Source organism: Eptatretus burgeri, chromosome 15, assembly GCF_056783735.1.
Source record: "Eptatretus burgeri isolate ZD-2024b chromosome 15, Ebu_testis_v1, whole genome shotgun sequence".
In the NCBI taxonomy this organism is placed as follows: domain Eukaryota; kingdom Metazoa; phylum Chordata; class Myxini; order Myxiniformes; family Myxinidae; genus Eptatretus; species Eptatretus burgeri.
In genome coordinates, this window is record NC_140975.1 from 40968864 (window position 1) to 40988135 (window position 19272).

Genomic DNA, 19272 nt, shown 5'->3' on the forward strand with positions numbered 1-19272 from the left:
CCCAAACAAAGAAAGGATCGCCTCTTATCCTTCTCCGCCCCCTCCCCCACGCCCGGAGTGACTCATCCCCTCGTGCTCCATCCCCCGCTCAACCACGGGTGGGAGGGAGTTGTTTACGTCCCCTGATTTAGGACGGGAGGGCTCTTCTTCCTCTTCGCAGAGGAGGGGGAGGGACGTCTCCATTGTTCGATCCCTCACTATTAAATCGATCCGCAGCGCATCTAATCGATTTCTGAACATTTAAACAATGAAAGGTGAGCTATCTAGGGAACAAGCACTTATCGACATAGCTGACTAAAGGAACCTGTATGTTGTGTGCAATCAAATTCCAAATTCGTAACAATAAACAGCATACAGTACATATATATATATATATATATATATATATATATATATATATATATATATATATATATATATATATTAGTTCACTTTCAAGGAACTTTGATGCATTCGGTCCATCAGTGCCTTCACCATTATTTCCAACATGGTGTTGCGAATCTGGAAACCATTATTGCACTCATCATTCAGGTCCTTTCGCTCAGTTATCTCGGTAAGTGCATGTTCCATATATAGCTCGCCTTCCATTGTTTAATGGGTAAAAATTGATTAAATGCGCTGTGATTCATTTTAATAGTTCGGGTTCGATCAGAACACAAAGAAGAACGACCCTCCCCCTCTTCTGCAAAGAGGAAGAAGAACCCTCCCGTCGTGTGATGCAATGACGTAAACAACTCCCTCCCACCCGCGGTTGTGCGGGGGATGGGGCACAAGGGCATGAGTCACGCCGGGAGCGGGGGAGGGGGCCGATAGGAATAAAAAAGGGACACTCTGCTTGGCTCGAGTTGGGTCTTATTGGGGGTTGTTCATCAGAAGAGGGGGTTGTGGCTGGTTGTTGGTGGTTCATCGAAGGAGCTGGTTGATCGGAGAATTGTTCATCGGAGGAGCTGGTTCGGGTTGTCATGGTTCTTCTTCGGCCTGGTCGTCGAGGAGTGTCGGCCTGGTTCAAGGGTGGTCGAGTTGGTTCGACATTGTTGTTCTGCTGGTGCTTCTTCGAGTTGGCTGTGCAGTCGGTCGTTCAAAGGGTCGTGCTGGTTCTGAGTTATCTTGGTTCGGCCTTTGTTCTGCTTCGTGGCCTCATCTTGGTTTGGCTGGCTCTACTTGGAAAGCAACGCATCTTCGGGAAGGCTCGGTGTTTCTTCTCACCAGCATGTGGTCCGGAGCGCGAGGGGATCTGCTGGAGCTCGGGAAGGATCGCGACTCATGGAGATTGGATCCAGCTCGCCCTCGCTGGAGCCTGGGTCCGAACAGCTTGAAGACCACACGAGGTGGAGAGGTTTGAGATAGGTTCTGGGTTTCAGGTCATCTGTCCCTCTGAGCTGAAGTCCTTATTAAAGGCATCAGCCACCATTTCTTGGGTGTGTGTGTGTGTGCGTACGTGTGTCCGTGGGCCTGTCTAACAAGTAGAGAACTGTTAAGTGCTTTGTGTGCTGTAAATGATTGCATTGCATTTATTGTATTCGGTGTTGTTCTGCTCTTGCGTGCTTCCATATTTCCCCGATTACTGTAAAAATAAACCCCAATTGTTGAATGTTTTCAGCTCGTCGCGTCCATTTCTTTCATTGACTGAGCATGTTGCGTGTGAGGGATTAGTCGGCCATTTGGAGGGTCACAAGATAATCAGAATTCGGCGATATCACCGCTCGGCTACGCACACGGAACGGGCGACTTAAGCGGCTCACTTCCGTACGAGTTCCGCCGAGGGTGAAGTACCCCGGTAGCTGGATCACGTGGGTACTTAGGTAAGTTGAAGTTGGCAATTAACCCTACCCCACGTGATCTCCCCATTGGCGTATTTCGGTCCAAAATAACCAGGACCCGTCGACCCGGACTTACCCGGGCCGGCGACCTGTAAATTCCGGGCGATTGAGCCAAGACGGCCCCACTGCTTCATCGAGGGTCGTGCTCGTGGCGACGCGCCGGCGGGAAACCACAACAATATGTTTGTTTGTCCATACTTTATCCTTTGTAAATGCTGAGTGTCAAGCAAGGAAGAAGTCCACACCATTTCTGAAGTCTTTGGTATGACTCAGTCAGGGTTCAAACCACTGACCTAGACTCAGAGAGGAAACTCTAACCATTACACCAATGAGGCTGGTGATTGCATAATATTTTGTCCAAGTCAACATATCTGTTAGCTTGCAAACATAAGTGCTCTTTCCCACTATCAGAACAGAGCCGGAGAGATGACATGGAGTCCCTGGGTTACGTACTGATGTACTTCCAGCTGGGATCTCTGCCCTGGCAGGGTCTCCGAGCGGCAACCAAGCGTCAGAAATATGAGCGCATCAGTGAAAAAAAGATGGCCACCTCCGTGGACAGTCTCTGCAAGGGACATGCCCGTGAGTGTGTGCAGACCTGCACAAAATACAACTATGAACTTTAACCTCAAAGGATAATCATCATTGTCTTTCGCAACATATACATGAAACTGGCTTTGCTAATCACTGCATGGTGTCATGGGTGTATTTTAACTTCATTTCTGGAAGTATGGATGTTAGCTTTGATCGTGTCCCAGCAGCTGAATTTGCCACGTACCTGTCAACCTGCCGCTCATTGCGCTTTGATGATAAGCCTGACTATTCATACCTTCGACAGCTCTTCCGCAACCTGTTCCACCAGCGCTCTTTTTCCTATGACTACGTTTTTGACTGGAACACTCTAAAGTTTGTACGTGAGCTGGCCTCTCACAAAGCTGCTCCATAATTTTCATATCTCACAAAGCTACTCAGTAAACATGTATTTGACTACGTATATGTTGTCATGCTAATGTGGTCGTTCAGGTCGAAATAGATGTCTATGACCGTTTTTTCTTTTGTAATGTTGTATCAGCATTCCATGCAATTATCTTGTCGAGATTGTTGATGCCATTTCAGGAATAATTATTTTTGATGATAAACACATTAATGTTTAATTGTTAATTTTTGCAATTTTTAACTGCAATGTTTACCATCCTTGACCTTACCTTTACCGTAAAAGTCACAGCAGATGGTTCTTCATTCTTGAATCAGAAAACTAATAGCGGAATGACTCCACCAAATATAATGCCAATTTGCCTCAATAAATCTCCTTTTAAAGATGCACTATAAGCTAAGTTTGCAGTTGGTGTAAGGGTTAAAAAACATTTGACACTTTTGAAACAAATAAGATAGTCTCATCTCAATAAGTTGAACAAATACCCTTCAATGTAGAAAATGGAAATAACCATCGCAGCATATGCTGTATCATACATGATGGCAGCAGTGCTCCAAGTGAAACGCAAAGGCGTCAGGCGAGGCAATCCAAGCAGAATGCAAAGGTGCCAAGCAAAATGCTCCCAAAGCGCCAAGAAAAACGGGTCCTGACCAAGTCGTGGTTGAACTGATTCTCTCACATGCCTTGATGCACATAACTTTACAAACACAACTTATACCCATGACATCAGCAAAATTACAATAAAGACAGAAACTAAAGTGTATTTCGGCATGAAAATTTGCTGGACGAGTAATAGCCGCTTCCTCCGGGAGCAAAATATGCTATGCGTCAGTGAATTACTGCACAATGCCATATCTGCCATCGTTTCTCCACTCTCGATACCCACTCCCTCCGGCAGGGGTCAATGGTTACACCACTTCCATGTGTACAGGCGAAAATTGCAAGTCATCGCCCCACCCTCATGATGGGGGCCGGGGAGGGCAGAAGGAGTATTTACTTTGTGCCGATGGCCTGACCCTTGGTGCCACAAGCACATGGGAAACTTTGGTGGCGATCGGCCAAGCTGTTGGAACAATGTATAATTGAAGGAAATTTTCAAACTGCCTGACTTGCATTTCTCCTTGCAATCAGAAATTCTGCTGTTGCTTCTTGACTGAGGCCCTAAACACGAAGGACAACTAATTCCACTTTTTCTTGGGGAGTGTACACTGTTGCATGTTCTGGTGCCACCATTTGTAGGATTGATTGACTTGCAGGACTTCTGTGTCATCACAGCTTAAAACAAAACAGAAATCCTGGAATTAATCATTGATACAGTATTTTGTAGCATTACCCAATGGGGCATGACTTTTGGACAACCCTGTATCCTGTATATTGTTACAGGGTTGTCGGCCGGGTCATTAGTGGCCTCTTTCAGACCCACTTCCTGACCTTTGACCCTGAAGCTGATGAGCCACAGACAATGCCCCACCATGGACATCGTCCGAGACAGTTAATTCTGTGAGGGTCCCTGCATCCAAATCCCGTGTTACCTCCCCGGTGAATTAACCCCCCAGATGGGGAACTGTGCTCTCAATGCCCGACTCTTATTTATCAATTAGGTACGGCTGAGCTGAACTGTAAGTGGGACGTCGGCAAGTCTGATCATCGTGAATCATTGGGGGAGAACCTCCTGTATCCTAATGACATACAGTACTATGTCTAACCAATGGAGAAAATAGTTACTGAGCTGGTTTGGAAATAAGTCTCTGTTGTAAGGCATGCATTTGCAGAATATTGCAGTGTCACACAAGAAACAACAGTCTTCGCCTCTAGCACTCAAAAGCCCTTTTTACAGTCAATCTTATCACTAACAAGACATTGGCACCTCATGCATTTGGGAAATTAGACAAGAAAGGGGACAGAAAGAGGAAGAAGATGTCGAGGTGTATCGGTGACCCCTTTCTCACCCATACATGAGCCAGCTGGCCCACATGGGTCCCAATGAGGTGTAGATGTAGGTGAGCGAGAGGTGCAGGTGGGAAGTGCACTGTGATGTGGTATTGCGTCGGGTGAGCTTTGAAAGGAACTGTTGTTGACTTGAATTGATGCTCCACAACAGTGCAAATCAATGAGGTGTATATGCTGGAAGATGTGAGGGTATATGGTGTGTGAGTATGTAAAGGCATGTGAGAGAGAGTCAGTTTATGGCGACTTGGTTAGTGCCCGTTCTGCTTGGCACTTTGGGAGCGCTTCACTTGGCGCCTTTGCATTCAGCTTGGAGTGCTTTGCTTTCCACTTGGTGCCTTCTCGTTCCGCCTGGAACTCCAGAAATCCAGTCAACCAGGCCAGGTCTCCTTCCCTCAGAATATGAACTCCCTCAAGATCTGGACTCGGAACTCAGCCTTCAGCGCCGTTCTGCTCTGCAATGTACTTGAACTGCTATATGCCAATACGTCTCTCTTAAACAATGCGGTTCTAATCACCTGAATAACCCATCATCCCGTGTTCGTGCTCACACTGCTTCGAACCTGCCCCTCTGCTTTTCAATTGTGCCTACGCACAATCTTCTGGCTGAGCAGTGTGGTTCCCCCTGCATGCATGCTCATGGCACCTCCCGGACCGCTGAGGCTGCCACCAATATTACCTGCTGAGGGGGGGGGAGGGGGAGTTGGGGGGAGCTTGTCTGCCTACACCACTCCCCCTCCCCCTTACTCTGGCAATTGGTGCTCCAGGTCCCTCTTCTGGGTACCCGGACATTTCATTTAGCATGCCCCTCAAGGCTCACGGCCGACTCATGGCTGGCGTGCTCCAATTGCCCGAGGTGCTCTCCACAGCAATACTCACCTCCCGCAAGCCACACTCACAGCAAGTCAAGTTCTTCTACACCAATCTCAACAAACCATTTCTGTATGGACCTCGCTTTGTGCATGGGGGCACTGTCATGCTGAAACAGGAAAGGGCCTTCCCCGAACTGTTACCACAAATTTGGAGGCACAGCATCATCTAGAATGTCATTGTATGCTGTAAGGTTAAGATTTCCATTCACTGGAACTAAGGGGCCTAGTCCGAACGATGAAAAACATCCCCAGACCATTATTCCAACTCCACCAAACTTTACAGTGGCACAATGCATTTGGGCAGGTAGCGTTCTCCTGGCATCTGCCAAACCCAAATTCATCCGTCGGACTGCCAGATGGTGAAGCACGAGTCGTCACTGCAGAGAATGCATTTCCACTGCTCCAGAGTCCAATGGCGGTGAGCTTTATACCACTCCAGCCGACGCTTGGCATTGCACATGGTGATCTTAGGCTTGTGTGTGGTTGCTCGGCCATGGAAACCCATTTCATGAAGCTCTCGACGAACAGTGCTTGTGCTGACATTGCTTCCAGAGTCAGTTTGGAACTCAGTAGTGAGTGTTGCAACCGACGACAGATGATTTTTCCAAGCTACGCTCTTCAGCACTCGGCGGTCCCGTTCTGTGATCTTGTGTGGTCTACCACTTCGCGGCTGAGCCGATGTTGCTCCAAGACGTTTCCACTTCACAATAACAGCACTTACAGTTGACCGGGGCAGCTCTAGGAGGGCAGAAATTTGATGAACTGACTTGTTGGAAAGGTGGCATCCTATGACGGTGCCACATTGAAAATCACCGAGCTCTTCAGTACTGCCCATTCCACTGCCAATGTTTGTCTCTGGAGATTACATGGCTGTGTGTTTTATTTTATACACCTGTCCGCAATAGGTGTGGCTGAAATAGCCGAATCCACTCATAAGAAGGGGTGTCCATATACATTTGGCCATGTAGTGTAACTACTTGCCCTCCAACCAGCTCATGCATTCCCCGTGATCACTCATACTGGGCAAGAGAGATTAAAAAGGCATCAGATGAAGAATCCCCAGGTTACTATCGTACTTATGCAAGGAGCATGCAGCACAGGAGCATACCAGATTCAAGCTTCCTACAACAGTGAGGAGCATATGAGAGGTATGAGAGCATCCACAGGCACATAGTTCGTCAGTCCCAGGCAACACCAAGTCTCCAAGAGAGCAAACTTCCTGTCAGACCACTCACTGATCGAGGCTTTATGGGCACTCTGCCCTGCCACAAGTTGTCACCAGCCCTCTCTCTCTCTCTCTTTTTTTAGCTTATCCAATCTTTGGCCACAGGGGTCTTTCTGCCACAGGCCCCACTGCAATCACTGCCCAGAGGTTCCTCCAATCAGGCCTCTTGGTGCTTCACACTGAGTCCCCACCCTCTGAGAACATTCACAAATCCAGATTCACTCACAAAACAATGACCTGCCTCACACACATGGTCGACACCTGGGAGGAGCCTTCTCCCTCTGTGGATGAGAAGGAAATGTGCAGTATCGCCCTCCCTTTCTCTTACCTGGCCTCACCCGGTTTGACATAGGAGGAGTGGAAGGGATGAAATACCTTACCTCTAAATATATTCTAAATTGGACAATTCCGTCCTCTCCCAGTGGCACTGAGGATACCTTGGTGACCATACACGTTCAAAAAGTTCAAAACTACGCACACACACACACACACACACACACACACACACACACACACACACACACACACACACACACACACACACACACACACACACACACACACACACACACACACACACACCATCTATGGCCTTAATCTAACTGCTGTCCCCTTCCCCACAAACATAACAATACTAACCAACAAAGTTACCCCACCGTTCAATAAATGTTTTGCCTTTCCTTTCATGCACCAAGCCCGGTTAGTATGATGTAAACAATGGTTATTGTAGACAAAGAGATGGTCGGGTAGCTCACTTAGTGGTGTGCCCATCTCCGATCTGTCTAGTGTTGGATTTGTTCCCCCATTAAGTCAGCTGAAAAATGCCCTGTCTTGGCACAGAACCGGCAGAGGCCACTGCATCTTGGGCACCCCGTTATTCAGATGTGCATGACGGTAAAGCTGGGTGTCCCATTTGTATTGAGGTAATTTACCTTAACGATTCAATTGTATCTCTTAAAACGGACTAAGCCATTGTGTGTCTGTATCCTGACTAAATTTCCTACCTTGGGATTAATGGGATATGCAAACTAATATATGGATGAAGGTAATGGGATATGAAACAGGCATGATAAACTGAATTGCAGCCTCAATGTACAAGTTTACTTGTCTGTCATTCGAGAAAGTTCACTGTTCAATGCAAACAATATGCTTCATCCATTATTTCATTTCCCACATCACCACAAAACATTTTTTCAACCGACTTATAACAATTTCCTCATTCTCTTCAGGGTGTCTCGCGTACACAAGAGGAAAGTGGTCGTGAAAGAGAAGCTGAACGGGTAAATGGCTCCCAGGGTACAGCCCGTGCACGACCAGGATCTGCTACCAGCCATCTACGTCAAGAAGCTGCTCTGTCACCAACCCTCCCTTACGGAGGTACACCTTCTTTTCCATCATATTTGTCTCCGTTTCCATTTCTCCTCTTATTCGCTCAAGTCTTGAGCATCAATGTTATATTCAATTTGGAGCCATTATATAGGCTTTGGCTGTCCTTCAGTTAAGCTTTGTTTCTCTTTTTACAATCTCCTCTGTGTGGTTCATTATTGGGTGGTCGCTAGACTACCGATATCCTCAGGTTTTCCGTCTGTTTGTATGTATGTAATGGACAGCTCTGGAGGCCAGAGGAGTCAACCGATTTTGATGAAACTTGACTGGTAGGTTCATACCAGGATCTAGTGGTATGCTTTTGAGCACCTTTGCTATGGACGCCACCGCTATGGATGCCGAGCAACGGGACTTTGAAATTTTTGAAAAAATCCGAAAAATATTTATATTTTTTTTTTTCGAAAATCAAAAATCGGCTTCCGCGCTTTTATGCGCACTATAATCAACCTCTTTGTCAAAAAATTTCAGCCCGATCCGTCAAAAACTGTATGACAAGTATGCAATTATGTGGCGACCACCCATGTCGCCTATTGGCTTGTTACCTTCGCAAACTTTGTTGCGAAGGTTATGTTTTGATCACTGTGTATTTATTTATTTATTTGTGAATATGTTTGTTTGTTTGTTTGTTATTCGCATAAGTCCAAAAGTATTGAACTGAATCGCAGCAAATTTGGTGGGATGATTGGTTATTATCCGAGGACCATTTGATTAGATTTTGGGAGCGATCGGGTCAAAGGTCAAGGTCATGAAAAGGTCAAAATCGTCTTTTTACCATAGCGCGGTCAATTTGTATCCAGTTTGCATGCAACTAATGCCAAAATGTTCAGAATTCAATGCCCCATCTTGTGATATGTGACATGACACAATGACGTAATAACCCTTATTAGCGGTTGGGAGTCAAAGGTCAGGGGGGGTCATAACATTGCAAAATGTGCGGTTTTAGTCATAACACGGTCAATTCTTATCCAATTTGCATGAAACCAACACCAAAATGTTGACTGTTCTGTTCCCCACACTCTAATACCAATTACAAAATTAAGAGTACAAAGGTCAAGGTCGAGGTCATGAAAAGATCAAAATCGTCATTTTGCCATAGTGTGGTCGATTTTTATCCAATTTGCATGCAACCAATGCCAAAATGTTGACTGTTCTGTTCCCCACACTCTAATACCAATTAGAAAATTAAGAGTACAAAGGTCAAGGTCGAGGTCATGAAAAGGTCAAAATCGTCATTTTGCCATAGTGCGGTCGATTTTTATCCAATTTGCATGCAACCAATGCCAAAATGTTGTGAATTCAATGCCCAATCTTGTGATATACGATATGACACAGGAAATTTAATGTTTTTAAGCCATCATAACACATATGAGATGGCAGATGTGGTATGGGATTAAATACCCTCACAATCAACGGTTTCTGGGGGGGGGGGGCAAAATGTAGCATTGGCGAAGGTATGTGCTCCACTGAGTGCCCGTTCTAGTTTCTTCTGAGACTGTCCTTTTCCCCGATGGAAATTGAAATGGTCAATTAGTTCAGACATAATTACGCTCATTATTCACATGATAAACTTGAGTTTCCACTTCAACTGCACTGGTTTGTTCTTATTCCAATGATGGAACTTCTTTCTTAGGGACTGTTTGTTTATTTTGGTGGAATTGTTTTAATAGAACCCCCCCCCCCCTCCATGTCCAATTCTCCGTACATGCCTGTTCGATTCTCTTTACTTACTCCTACTTCTCTCTAACTTTTATCTCTTTTCTCAACACTCCTCTCACAGTCCCCCAAACTTCCTTGTTTCTCCGATATTCTAATTTTATCAATTTATGCCCCCCCCTCCTTCCACACCCCACACTCTTCTCCCTTCCCACCACATGTACCGAAGAAATAGCTACTCCCACATTTCTCTCCAGTCATTTTCTCTGCAGGATTATGATGCCATTTCCATGTCAATAAAGGCCACTTCGATATGTGATCTTCTTTTCCACTATATATAGCCACACTTTGATTTCATTTTGTAGCCTGGTGTTGGCTCAGTGGTTTGAGTGGCGGCTTGGGATCCTAGGATCCTCGGGTCCTGAGTTCAAGCCCCGTCAGCTGCTGAATTAATACACCAGGGGGTTGACTCAGCCTGTCATCCTTCTGAGGTCAGCGAAATGAGTACCAGTTCCAGTGTGTGTACTGGTAGAGGGGCACTGCACCAGCGACACAGTCGTGCTTCAAGAAATGATAGCTGCCATATGACCACACACACATTTCATTTTCTTGGCTGGTTACCTCCGCCACTGAAGGTGGATGGAGGTTATGTTTTCACCCCTGTCTGTCTGTTGGGTTGCCGAAATAGGTGACCCTCATTGTCAGTAATTCTGTGTTTGTTTGGATGTTTGTTCGTTTGTCATCAGCATAATTGGTAATAAACGTGGGCGGATTTTGACCAAACTCGGGTGGTAGGTACATCTTATGACCTCGTGCTTTGGAAATTGTGATGGTTGCTAGGAACGCTTTGGTTCCCTCGCAACAACCGAAAAACCTTCAAAATCAGTACCGTTCACACGAAATCAATTCCGAAAGCCATTATCCCATGTTGGGTCATGAAATTTGGCACGAATGATATTCCAGTTTTTGTGATATATGGAATACTTTACCCACAGCACCCCCTACAATTAGGGTATGCGCGAAAATTGGCAAAAATTGAAGGCCCCCTAGTTATAGCGACCAGGTGAGTGCATCGATACAAATGAAACTTTGCAGGTTCATGGTACTCAATGAGTACTACAACTTTGCCTCAGGACATATTGACCGATTTCGCTTAGGTCAGAGGTCAAAGGTCAGTTAGTGCAAAAATCGATAACATGCGAGAGCTGGAGGTGCCTTCGCGCCAAATGCTACTCCTCCTAGGGTTATGGATGGATGGTTATGAAAATTCACACTAATCGTCTGGAATACATTGTGCACAAACGATCGAACCAGATTTTCGATTTAGATCTTTGTTCACCCACAGCACCCCCTCAAACTTTGGGGATTTCCGATTTCAAACCGCATTTTCGGTACTTTTCATTGAAATGGATACCGAGTAGTTATCAGTAGATGGAACTAGATGAGATTTGATATGCATAATCTTAAGGTGATTCCCTATCTGCTATATGACATCCATTTTGCTCTATATCTTATAGTTTCCATGCTCGGCGACCCATCGCCGCCTACCGGCTTGTTTGTTTGTTTGTTTGTGAACAAAATATCTCAAAACATTGTGGATGTATTCAAATGAAACTTGGTGGGGAGGTTGGTTATGCAACAAGTAAGAATTGATTTGATTTTGGTGAAGAATCCGAATCCGGATCCGGATCCAAGAATTTTAAAAGTGGTTTTTCACCATTGAGTGACAGGGCTAAAACGACATATAACAGGACATTTCAAAAAGTTATGGATGGATTTGGACGAAACTTGGTGGATGAGTTAGTTAGGCGACAAGACCAAGCCGATTAAATTTTAGTTCAGGTCGTAATCCAGATCCAGCCTATCAGTGTGATACAAAACATAAAAAAATGACTTGGGGGTTAATTAATTATTCAACAGTTATCTCTTCATGAATGTTAGCATAAGTGCTTGTAACACCAATTAACAATGATCAGGATTGGATGCCGAGGTAGACCCCTTTCATCCTCACTCACATGCCTGTCTCTTTTCTCTCTTTTCACTCTGTGTTTAACTCTCAAATCACCCACATTGTCCTTTCACACCATACAACTGCACGTTCAACATGGTGCATCCATATGAGCTAACTGTAAGCCCTCGAACACACTCTGTTGAGATGGCATGTCCACGTATGCTACCTCAGCGGGGCGAGAGTGCATGCACGACACTCGTGGGGTAAATGGGGGAGGGAGGAAAAAGAGTGCTCTGCTGGGGACCGTGGGCCTGGCTATAAAACACAGCGATGCTCGCACTCCAGAAAGACGTAGACAGATGCTACAGTAAGCGCACACATGAGAGTCCCAAGGAGATGCCATGGTGAAGACATGGAGGGAGATGCAGCAGATGTAGAGAGATGTCAGGCACACCAGGTAAGATATGCAGAACCGGTGGAGAGGGTCTGTAAAGGAAAAGGGGTCTGACAAACAAGCCTGCTGCAAAGTGCCATTGGCGTCTGCTCAGTCTGTGAGACCAGCAGACATCACTCCTCTCGATGTTCACCACATGGAAGATCACAACACAGCTGCACCACACGTCACACACCACTGTCAACTCATCTGTTCCTCCTGTGTCCCTGGTCAAGTCTGCCATGTAAGACTAGACTAAGAATAGCCATTAGGAACATTACCATCCAGGTAAAGCATGCCAATCAGATTTCTCTGTGACATTTTTACCCTCGCCGAAGGATTCGGAGAGGGTATTGCATTTGGGTCCGTTTGTTTGTTACTTGGCGAAATCTTTGATTTTGTCAAGTATGTTGGTCTGTTCCGTTTGTTTGTTGGTTTGTTTGTTTGTTTGTCCGGTCGTCTACAGCCCAAATGGCTGGACCAGTCGTTCTTAAATTTTTACACCTGATAGGCAATCCACCTGAGACGGTCCGCGTCCAAACCTTAATCGGACTAAACGTCACGACATGACGTCACACAACGTGAAAACACATTTTTGGACATAACTCAGTAACCGGAAGTCATAGCGACTTCCTGTTGATGCCAAAACAAACTTCAATGGAATATCTAAATGTTTTAAAATGCATGTTAGTACAAATTATGCACAGTTTTCGCAAGCATATGACGTCAACGTTTTTAGCTATTGGCGTGATTTAAAAAAAATTATATTCGTTCAACAGGTCACAATTCTTAACCGATTTGGATGAAATTTTAACAGCTGATAGAAATCCACAGTGCAAAAGGATATGTGACTTTTGATGATGTTCAAGATCAGGATCTGGATTTTGAATCACTTTATATTATCGCCCATTATAAACCAATGGGTAATTTTGTGAATTACACATGGCTATTCCTCAAAGAGTTTTGCACTTATTATATTGAAACTTATACTGTCTACTTATGCATGTAATATTAACATGTGTACAAAGTTTGATCGAAATTGACCCAAGGTCAAGATCAGGGTCACGCAAAACATGAAAAACACATATACAAAATACATGTTTTTGTTTTACAACATATTTCAAACCTGATAACGGGATCGTAAAGCTGGTTAAAAAGCAATGTTCCGAGGTATTTTCAAATATTTTCTACGACCAGAATGAAGGCAACAAGCACCGATGATAAGTTGTTCAATGTCACATGGTGGCTTTAAATGAGTTGTGAAAATTTTCAATCTGGTGCCGTTACCATGACAACGCGCGCCTGATAATTGTTATTTGTGACGTTGCGTCATTTTATTAATGTACGAACAAATAAACACCACACATTCCATGACATTACAGCTTGGACCACCACACGGAAAGGTCAATTAATTTGCCAAGTGTCGTGCAAAGCACCGATTTTTCATTTGTTTGTTTGTTCGCACAGAACTTTCGTGTTTTTCTCCACAACTGCTTGTCGGATTGAGACGAAATTTTCACCATTGGTGCGACTACTCATGTAGAATGTTATGAAGATAATTATGATGTCATAGGTACCGTGGTGTGGCAGCCATATTGAAAAAAGGGAAAAACTTTGGACCTCTATCTCTGAAACTGCACCAAGGAATAAATCAAAACTTGACACATAGCAAGTACTCATCATGGGGAAAAAGTGTAAATTCTTATGACATCAAAGTTGCCCTCAGTTTGACGTCATAATTGCATATGTAGAACGCCACATCCAATCAGTATGAAAATTATTGAGGGTCATCTTGGGAGATAAAATGGTCCACAGAGAAAAAAATAATTAATGATGTCATCGTTCACATGATTCGGCAGCCATATATACACTATATTTTTTTCTTCTAAAAACCTTCAAAAAGTTTTCTTCTCTGAAGTGGCTGAACAGATCGAGGTGAAACTTTTTAATCCTTTTAATCGTGGTGTTAGCTTAGCAGTTAGGGTGGTGACTTGGGATCCTCAGGTCCTGAGTTCAAGCCCTGTTCGCTGCTGAATTAATACCAGGGGGTTCACTCAGCCTGCCATCCTTACGAGGTCGGTGAAATGAGTACCAGTGAAGCAGCCAAAAAGGCTGCACATGAAGGGAAGGGGTAACAACGGATTGATTAAATCTGGTATTGGGCCCAATGGCCTCTTCCTGCACCTTAATTCCTTGTAAAACTTCACATGTATGACCACCTGTCCACGAGGAACAAAAGGTTCACACATATGATGTCATTAGTCACATGGTTTGGCAGCCATATTGGATTTACCCTAAAACCTATAAAAATATACCACTCAAAAGAAGTCCTGGCGAGGGTTTGCAATCTCCGATTGCTCTTTTTCTTGTTTTATTCATGTTCACTTCCTGTGCCCCCATCCTAATTGCTTATTACCTCTGCCATTGAAGGTAGACAGAGGTTATGTTTTCACCCCTTTGTTCACTTCCTGTGCCCCCATCCCCATTACTTATTACCTCTGCCACAAAAGGTGGACGGAGGTTATATTTCATCACTGTTTGCCTGTTTGTCTGTGAGTAGAATATCTCAAAAAGTTGTAGATGGATTTGGACGAAACTTGGTGGACAGGTTGGGTGTGTGACAAGGACGAATTGATTCGATTTTGGTCAAGATCCGGATCGAGATCTGGATATGAATTTTTTTAAATACGTTTATAAGTAATTCTTCATCCTTGAGAGATCAGGTCAAAAACTATATATAGCATAATATTTAAAAAAGTTATGGACGGTTTGTGACAAAACTTGGTGGATGAGTTGGGTTGGTGACAGTAACAAAGCAATTGGATTTTGGTTCAGGTCCGGATCCAGATCCGGCCTCTCAGTGGGATACAAAACGTGCACTGTTCAGCCTGGTGGAGAAACGTGCTCTGCCGAGTGCCGTTCCAGTTTTTTTAAAGTGTAATTCTGTGCATTTCGAGCCGTGTGATCGTCTTCCAGCAAAATCAAATTGCCCATAAAACTATACGCCCATGCTGAAACTGTTGTGCAGTTAAATTAATACATCCTAACCACACCACACTGTTGACTCCCCGTGTGTACGGAACACCTCCGCTCGGCGTCTTGGAAATTCATCTCAGGTGGTCCCTCGTTCTTTCCCATTAGGGAGTCCGTTGTAATCTTCTCCGGATTCTTCAATTTATTTGTGCTTTGATGTTCTTATTCAGGATTTGCATGAACGTTAGTTGTCACTTTGCGAGCTTTTTGTTCTCACTGGTACAGATATTTGTACATTATATTGACAGGATCTTCAGGATTGTGAAAAACTATTGAACTAACCTGTCTTATTCATGAAATTTTGAGAAATGGTAGCAGTGAAGCAATAATGCAAAAGGGCAGCAATAGTCACGAATGATATATCGTCAAAGAAGAAAAATTTAAATCTCTACATTTAAAGGTGTATCACTGATTGACAAATGACTGCGTTCGATACTTTTTGATAGTGAATCACATTTTGACGTCAGTGCGAGCATAGCCACATGATGATAAGTGTGCAAGTAGAAATGCCTGCATGCAGACATCAATGAATCTTTTTGAGAAGGAAAATAGGAATAATTTTTTTTCTCTATTTTAAATTCTTATGGTGTAAAGCAACTTATCGTTGAACATGTGTGCATAATACTACTACTACTACTACTACTACTACTACTACTACTACTACTACTACTACTACTACTACTACTACTACTACTACTCCTACAAATAATTTTAAAACAAGCAATTTTGTGCCCCCATAGTGAGGAACGAAGTACCATGTCAGCTTTGGAAACTGCCATCATTCCAAAATAAAGATAATAATCAAACGAGAGGAAGGCAACTTACAAAAAAAAAAAATAAGAAGTAGCACTGAGCAGTAAAATACAGCACAGGAGAGAAAAGGAAAGGAAAGAGAAGGAAACAGTTGTGAGAAACTCAGCAGGTGTAATGGAAAAAATCCACAAGTCTGTGATCCACAAGACCACTTATCCTCACTTACAGGGTTGCTGGGCGTGCGGACGGCTGTTCGTGTGGAAGGTGAGCGAAGGGTGAGTTTGAGATTACATCGTAGATCTATCAACCGTTCCTCATCTGACCTCACAGCAGGCTTTGATCTCCATCGTCCCAACAGGGTGAGACACATCGCCTTGCCTCAACAGGAAATCCTGACACATTCGAAACCGACTCGAAGTCCATAATGCTGCTGCTAATTTTTTTTTTACCACCCTCTCACCTTTTTTTCTTTTGATTATGTTTCAGTTAAGCTTTATTTATCGACAGGTTCTCGAGTCCATTAGCTCTTCTCCATCTTGCCTCTCGGCAGGATCCTCTTCTCCATTGTTCACGGATCTGGATTTGCTCTTATTCTATGGAGGAAACGGTTTTATTGTCATAATCTGTTACTTCTTGGGATTAACGCTAAAAGTGTCCTAACAGGATGGTACAGAGGTAACGTACTTGCCTTTAACCTGTCTAGACTGGGCTCTATTCTCGACCAAACTAGAAATGATCCGATGGGTGCTTCACAGGCAGGGGAATTGCATCACAAAGTGTGCCAGCCATCCCTCAGGTGGATGTTTAGCTGGGTGACCCATCTGTCAGCATTAGCTGGTGGATGTTAAAGATCCCTCAGTGTCTTTCGACGAAAAGTGGGTGAATTATTTCCAGCACTCTCAATAAATCCCGAATGACCTTGCCTTAACCTACAGGGGCAGTGCATGAGCAGCACAAAAATTCTCCCTAGTAATGATGCTATGAGCAACCACGTTCAAGCATCAAATAAAAAGATACTTAAAATGCAGACAATTATTGATTTCAAATATTTACACACATGAAGACATTATATGATAGCTAATCCTGAATATCATCTTTCTTTTTTGCTTTTAAACAAGCCAAAGTTTCAAGGATATCTCACTACATTCTACATCACCTTATTCTCTTCCAAATACCGACTCCTCCCCAGCTTCCCGCTGCCATATCCTCAAGTAGTGGCCTGAACTCAGCCATTTGCCGGAGGAGCAGTCCTTCTGCTCGTGCTGATGATGGAGATGCTTTGTCTCGCTCTTCATCACACATCCTCAAGCGGTAACTCAATTTTAGCATTTTTTCCTCCGCCACTGAAGGTGGAAGGAGGTTATGTTTTCACACCTTTGTCTCTCTGTCTGTGAGCAGGATAAAAAGTGATAGATGGATTTGGATGAAATTTGGTGGACAGGTTGAGTGTGTGATGAGGATAAATTGATGAGATTTTGGTGAAGATCCAGATCTGGATGCAATCATTTTTTAGATGATTCTTCACCATTGAGAGATAGGGCCAAAGTGATATACAGTACAGCACGTAATCTCAAAAAGTTGTGGATGGATTATGACAAAACGTGGTGGGTGAGTTGGATAGATGACAAGAACAAGCCGATTAGATTTTGGTTTGTGACAAGGATGAATGGTCTCGATGAAGATCCGGCCTATCACTGAGATACAAAACTGCCAGAAGTATTCGCTCTACTCCACTGAGTGCCATTTTTGTTACTTCCTGTTATTCTGCTTTCCACTTCTTTCTTCCTCCATTTCCATGGTTTTAGTTCTCAGGCACTGTTCTGTGTTAACCCATGTCGATAACGTACCCCACCCACTCCATTGGCTGCCATCTTAACAAGGAATAACAAGAAACTCTGATGCAGGAAGAGGCCATTCGGCCCATCATGCCTGCAGTACACCAACGCCAGACCAAACACAGGCATCTCATGCCAAAGACAATTTCAGTGGGGGAGGGGAAGGTGCCAATATGCAAACAAAATATATCTCAACTAAAAATATTTATGTTATTATTACGACGGTAAGTCGAAAAGTATCCACAATGTTTAATTTGTATTTCACACTTACATGTTACAACATTGGAAAAGGTCTCATTTTTAGCTCAACTGGAACGAAGTTCTGGGGAGCTGATGGGATGGTGCATCACCCATCCGTCTGTCCGTCTGTCCATACATAAACACTTGCAACTTCTTCTCTGAAACGACACACATGATTTTGATGAAACTTGACCACAACCTTCATCACCCAGTATGTACCCAAGTTTGTTCACGGCATTAAAAAAAAAATTCGGGCCCAAAGGGGGTTCACTGGGGATTGCCTCCCAAAACAGTATTTGCTTACTTTTCAGAAGCTACACAAGCAATTTCGATGAAACTTGACCACAACCTTCATCACCCATGATGGACTAAACTTTGTTCACAACATTAAAAGATCGGGGTCTAAGGGGTTCCTGGGGGGGGGTTGCCCCCCCCAAAACTTGTATTTGCTTTCATCTCCGAAACTACACACACTTTCGATGAAACTTGGCCATAACCTTCATCACCCATGATTTACCAAAGTTTGTTCACACCATTAGAACAAATCGAGGTTGAAGGGGATTTATGGGGGTGGGGGTTGCCCCCCAAAATATGTACATATTTGCTTTCTTCTCCAAAATTACACACACAATTTCGATGAAACAACCACAACCGTAATCACCTGTGATGTACTAAAGTTTGCTCATGACATATAAAAACAAATCAGGCTCGAAGGGGGTGTATGGGCTTTACCAACCCCCCTCCCCCCAAAAAAAAATGTAGTTGCCCTCTCCGAAACTACACACGCAATTTAAATGAAACCTAATCACAAGCGTCATCACCCATGATGTACCAATGCTTGTTCACAGCATTAAAAAAAAATCGGGATCTAATGGGGTGTACGGGGGGGGGGGGGTGGTTGCCCCCCAAAAAAGGCATTGCTTTCTTCTCAGAACTACACACACAATTCCAATGAAACTTGATGACAACCTTCATTACCCGTGATGTACCAAAGTTTGTTCATGTCATGAAAAAAATCCCGATCGAAGTGGGTGAACGGGGGGGGGGGGGGGAGGAGAGGTTGCCCTCCAAAATTTGCATTTTCTTTCTTTTCAGAAACTACACACACAATTCTGATGAAATTTGACCATCCCCTTCATCACCCTTGATGTACTAAAGTTTGTTCATAGCATTAACAAATTAAGATCTCA

At 44.0% G+C, this 19272-nt stretch overlaps 1 protein-coding gene and 1 long non-coding RNA gene across 6 annotated transcripts in view; one reads left to right on the forward strand and one right to left on the reverse strand.

Annotated features, from left to right (window-relative positions):
- Window positions 1–19272, forward strand: part of LOC147012025 (casein kinase I-like) — a 93177-nt gene that overhangs the window by 70540 nt on the left and 3365 nt on the right. Inside the window, exons 5-9 of one of the 2 annotated variants that reach the window (XM_085858021.1) lie at window positions 2232–2402; window positions 2579–2730; window positions 8028–8175; window positions 16236–16366; window positions 17197–17318. In XM_085858021.1, coding sequence (XP_085714147.1) covers window positions 2232–2402; window positions 2579–2730; window positions 8028–8175; window positions 16236–16366; window positions 17197–17318 — 724 coding nt within the window. The remainder of the gene's footprint in view (window positions 1–2231; window positions 2403–2578; window positions 2731–8027; window positions 8176–16235; window positions 16367–17196; window positions 17319–19272) is intronic. The other variant, XM_085858022.1, reaches the window with a different exon arrangement.
- LOC147012026 (uncharacterized) overlaps window positions 16461–19272 on the reverse strand; it is a 32985-nt gene continuing 30173 nt past the window's right edge. For 3 of the 4 annotated variants that reach the window (XR_015051892.1, XR_015051889.1, XR_015051891.1), the window contains exon 5: window positions 18075–18240. This is a non-coding gene — a long non-coding RNA (uncharacterized LOC147012026). Of the gene's footprint in view, window positions 16601–18074; window positions 18241–19272 lie in introns of those variants that run through there. The other variant, XR_015051890.1, reaches the window with a different exon arrangement.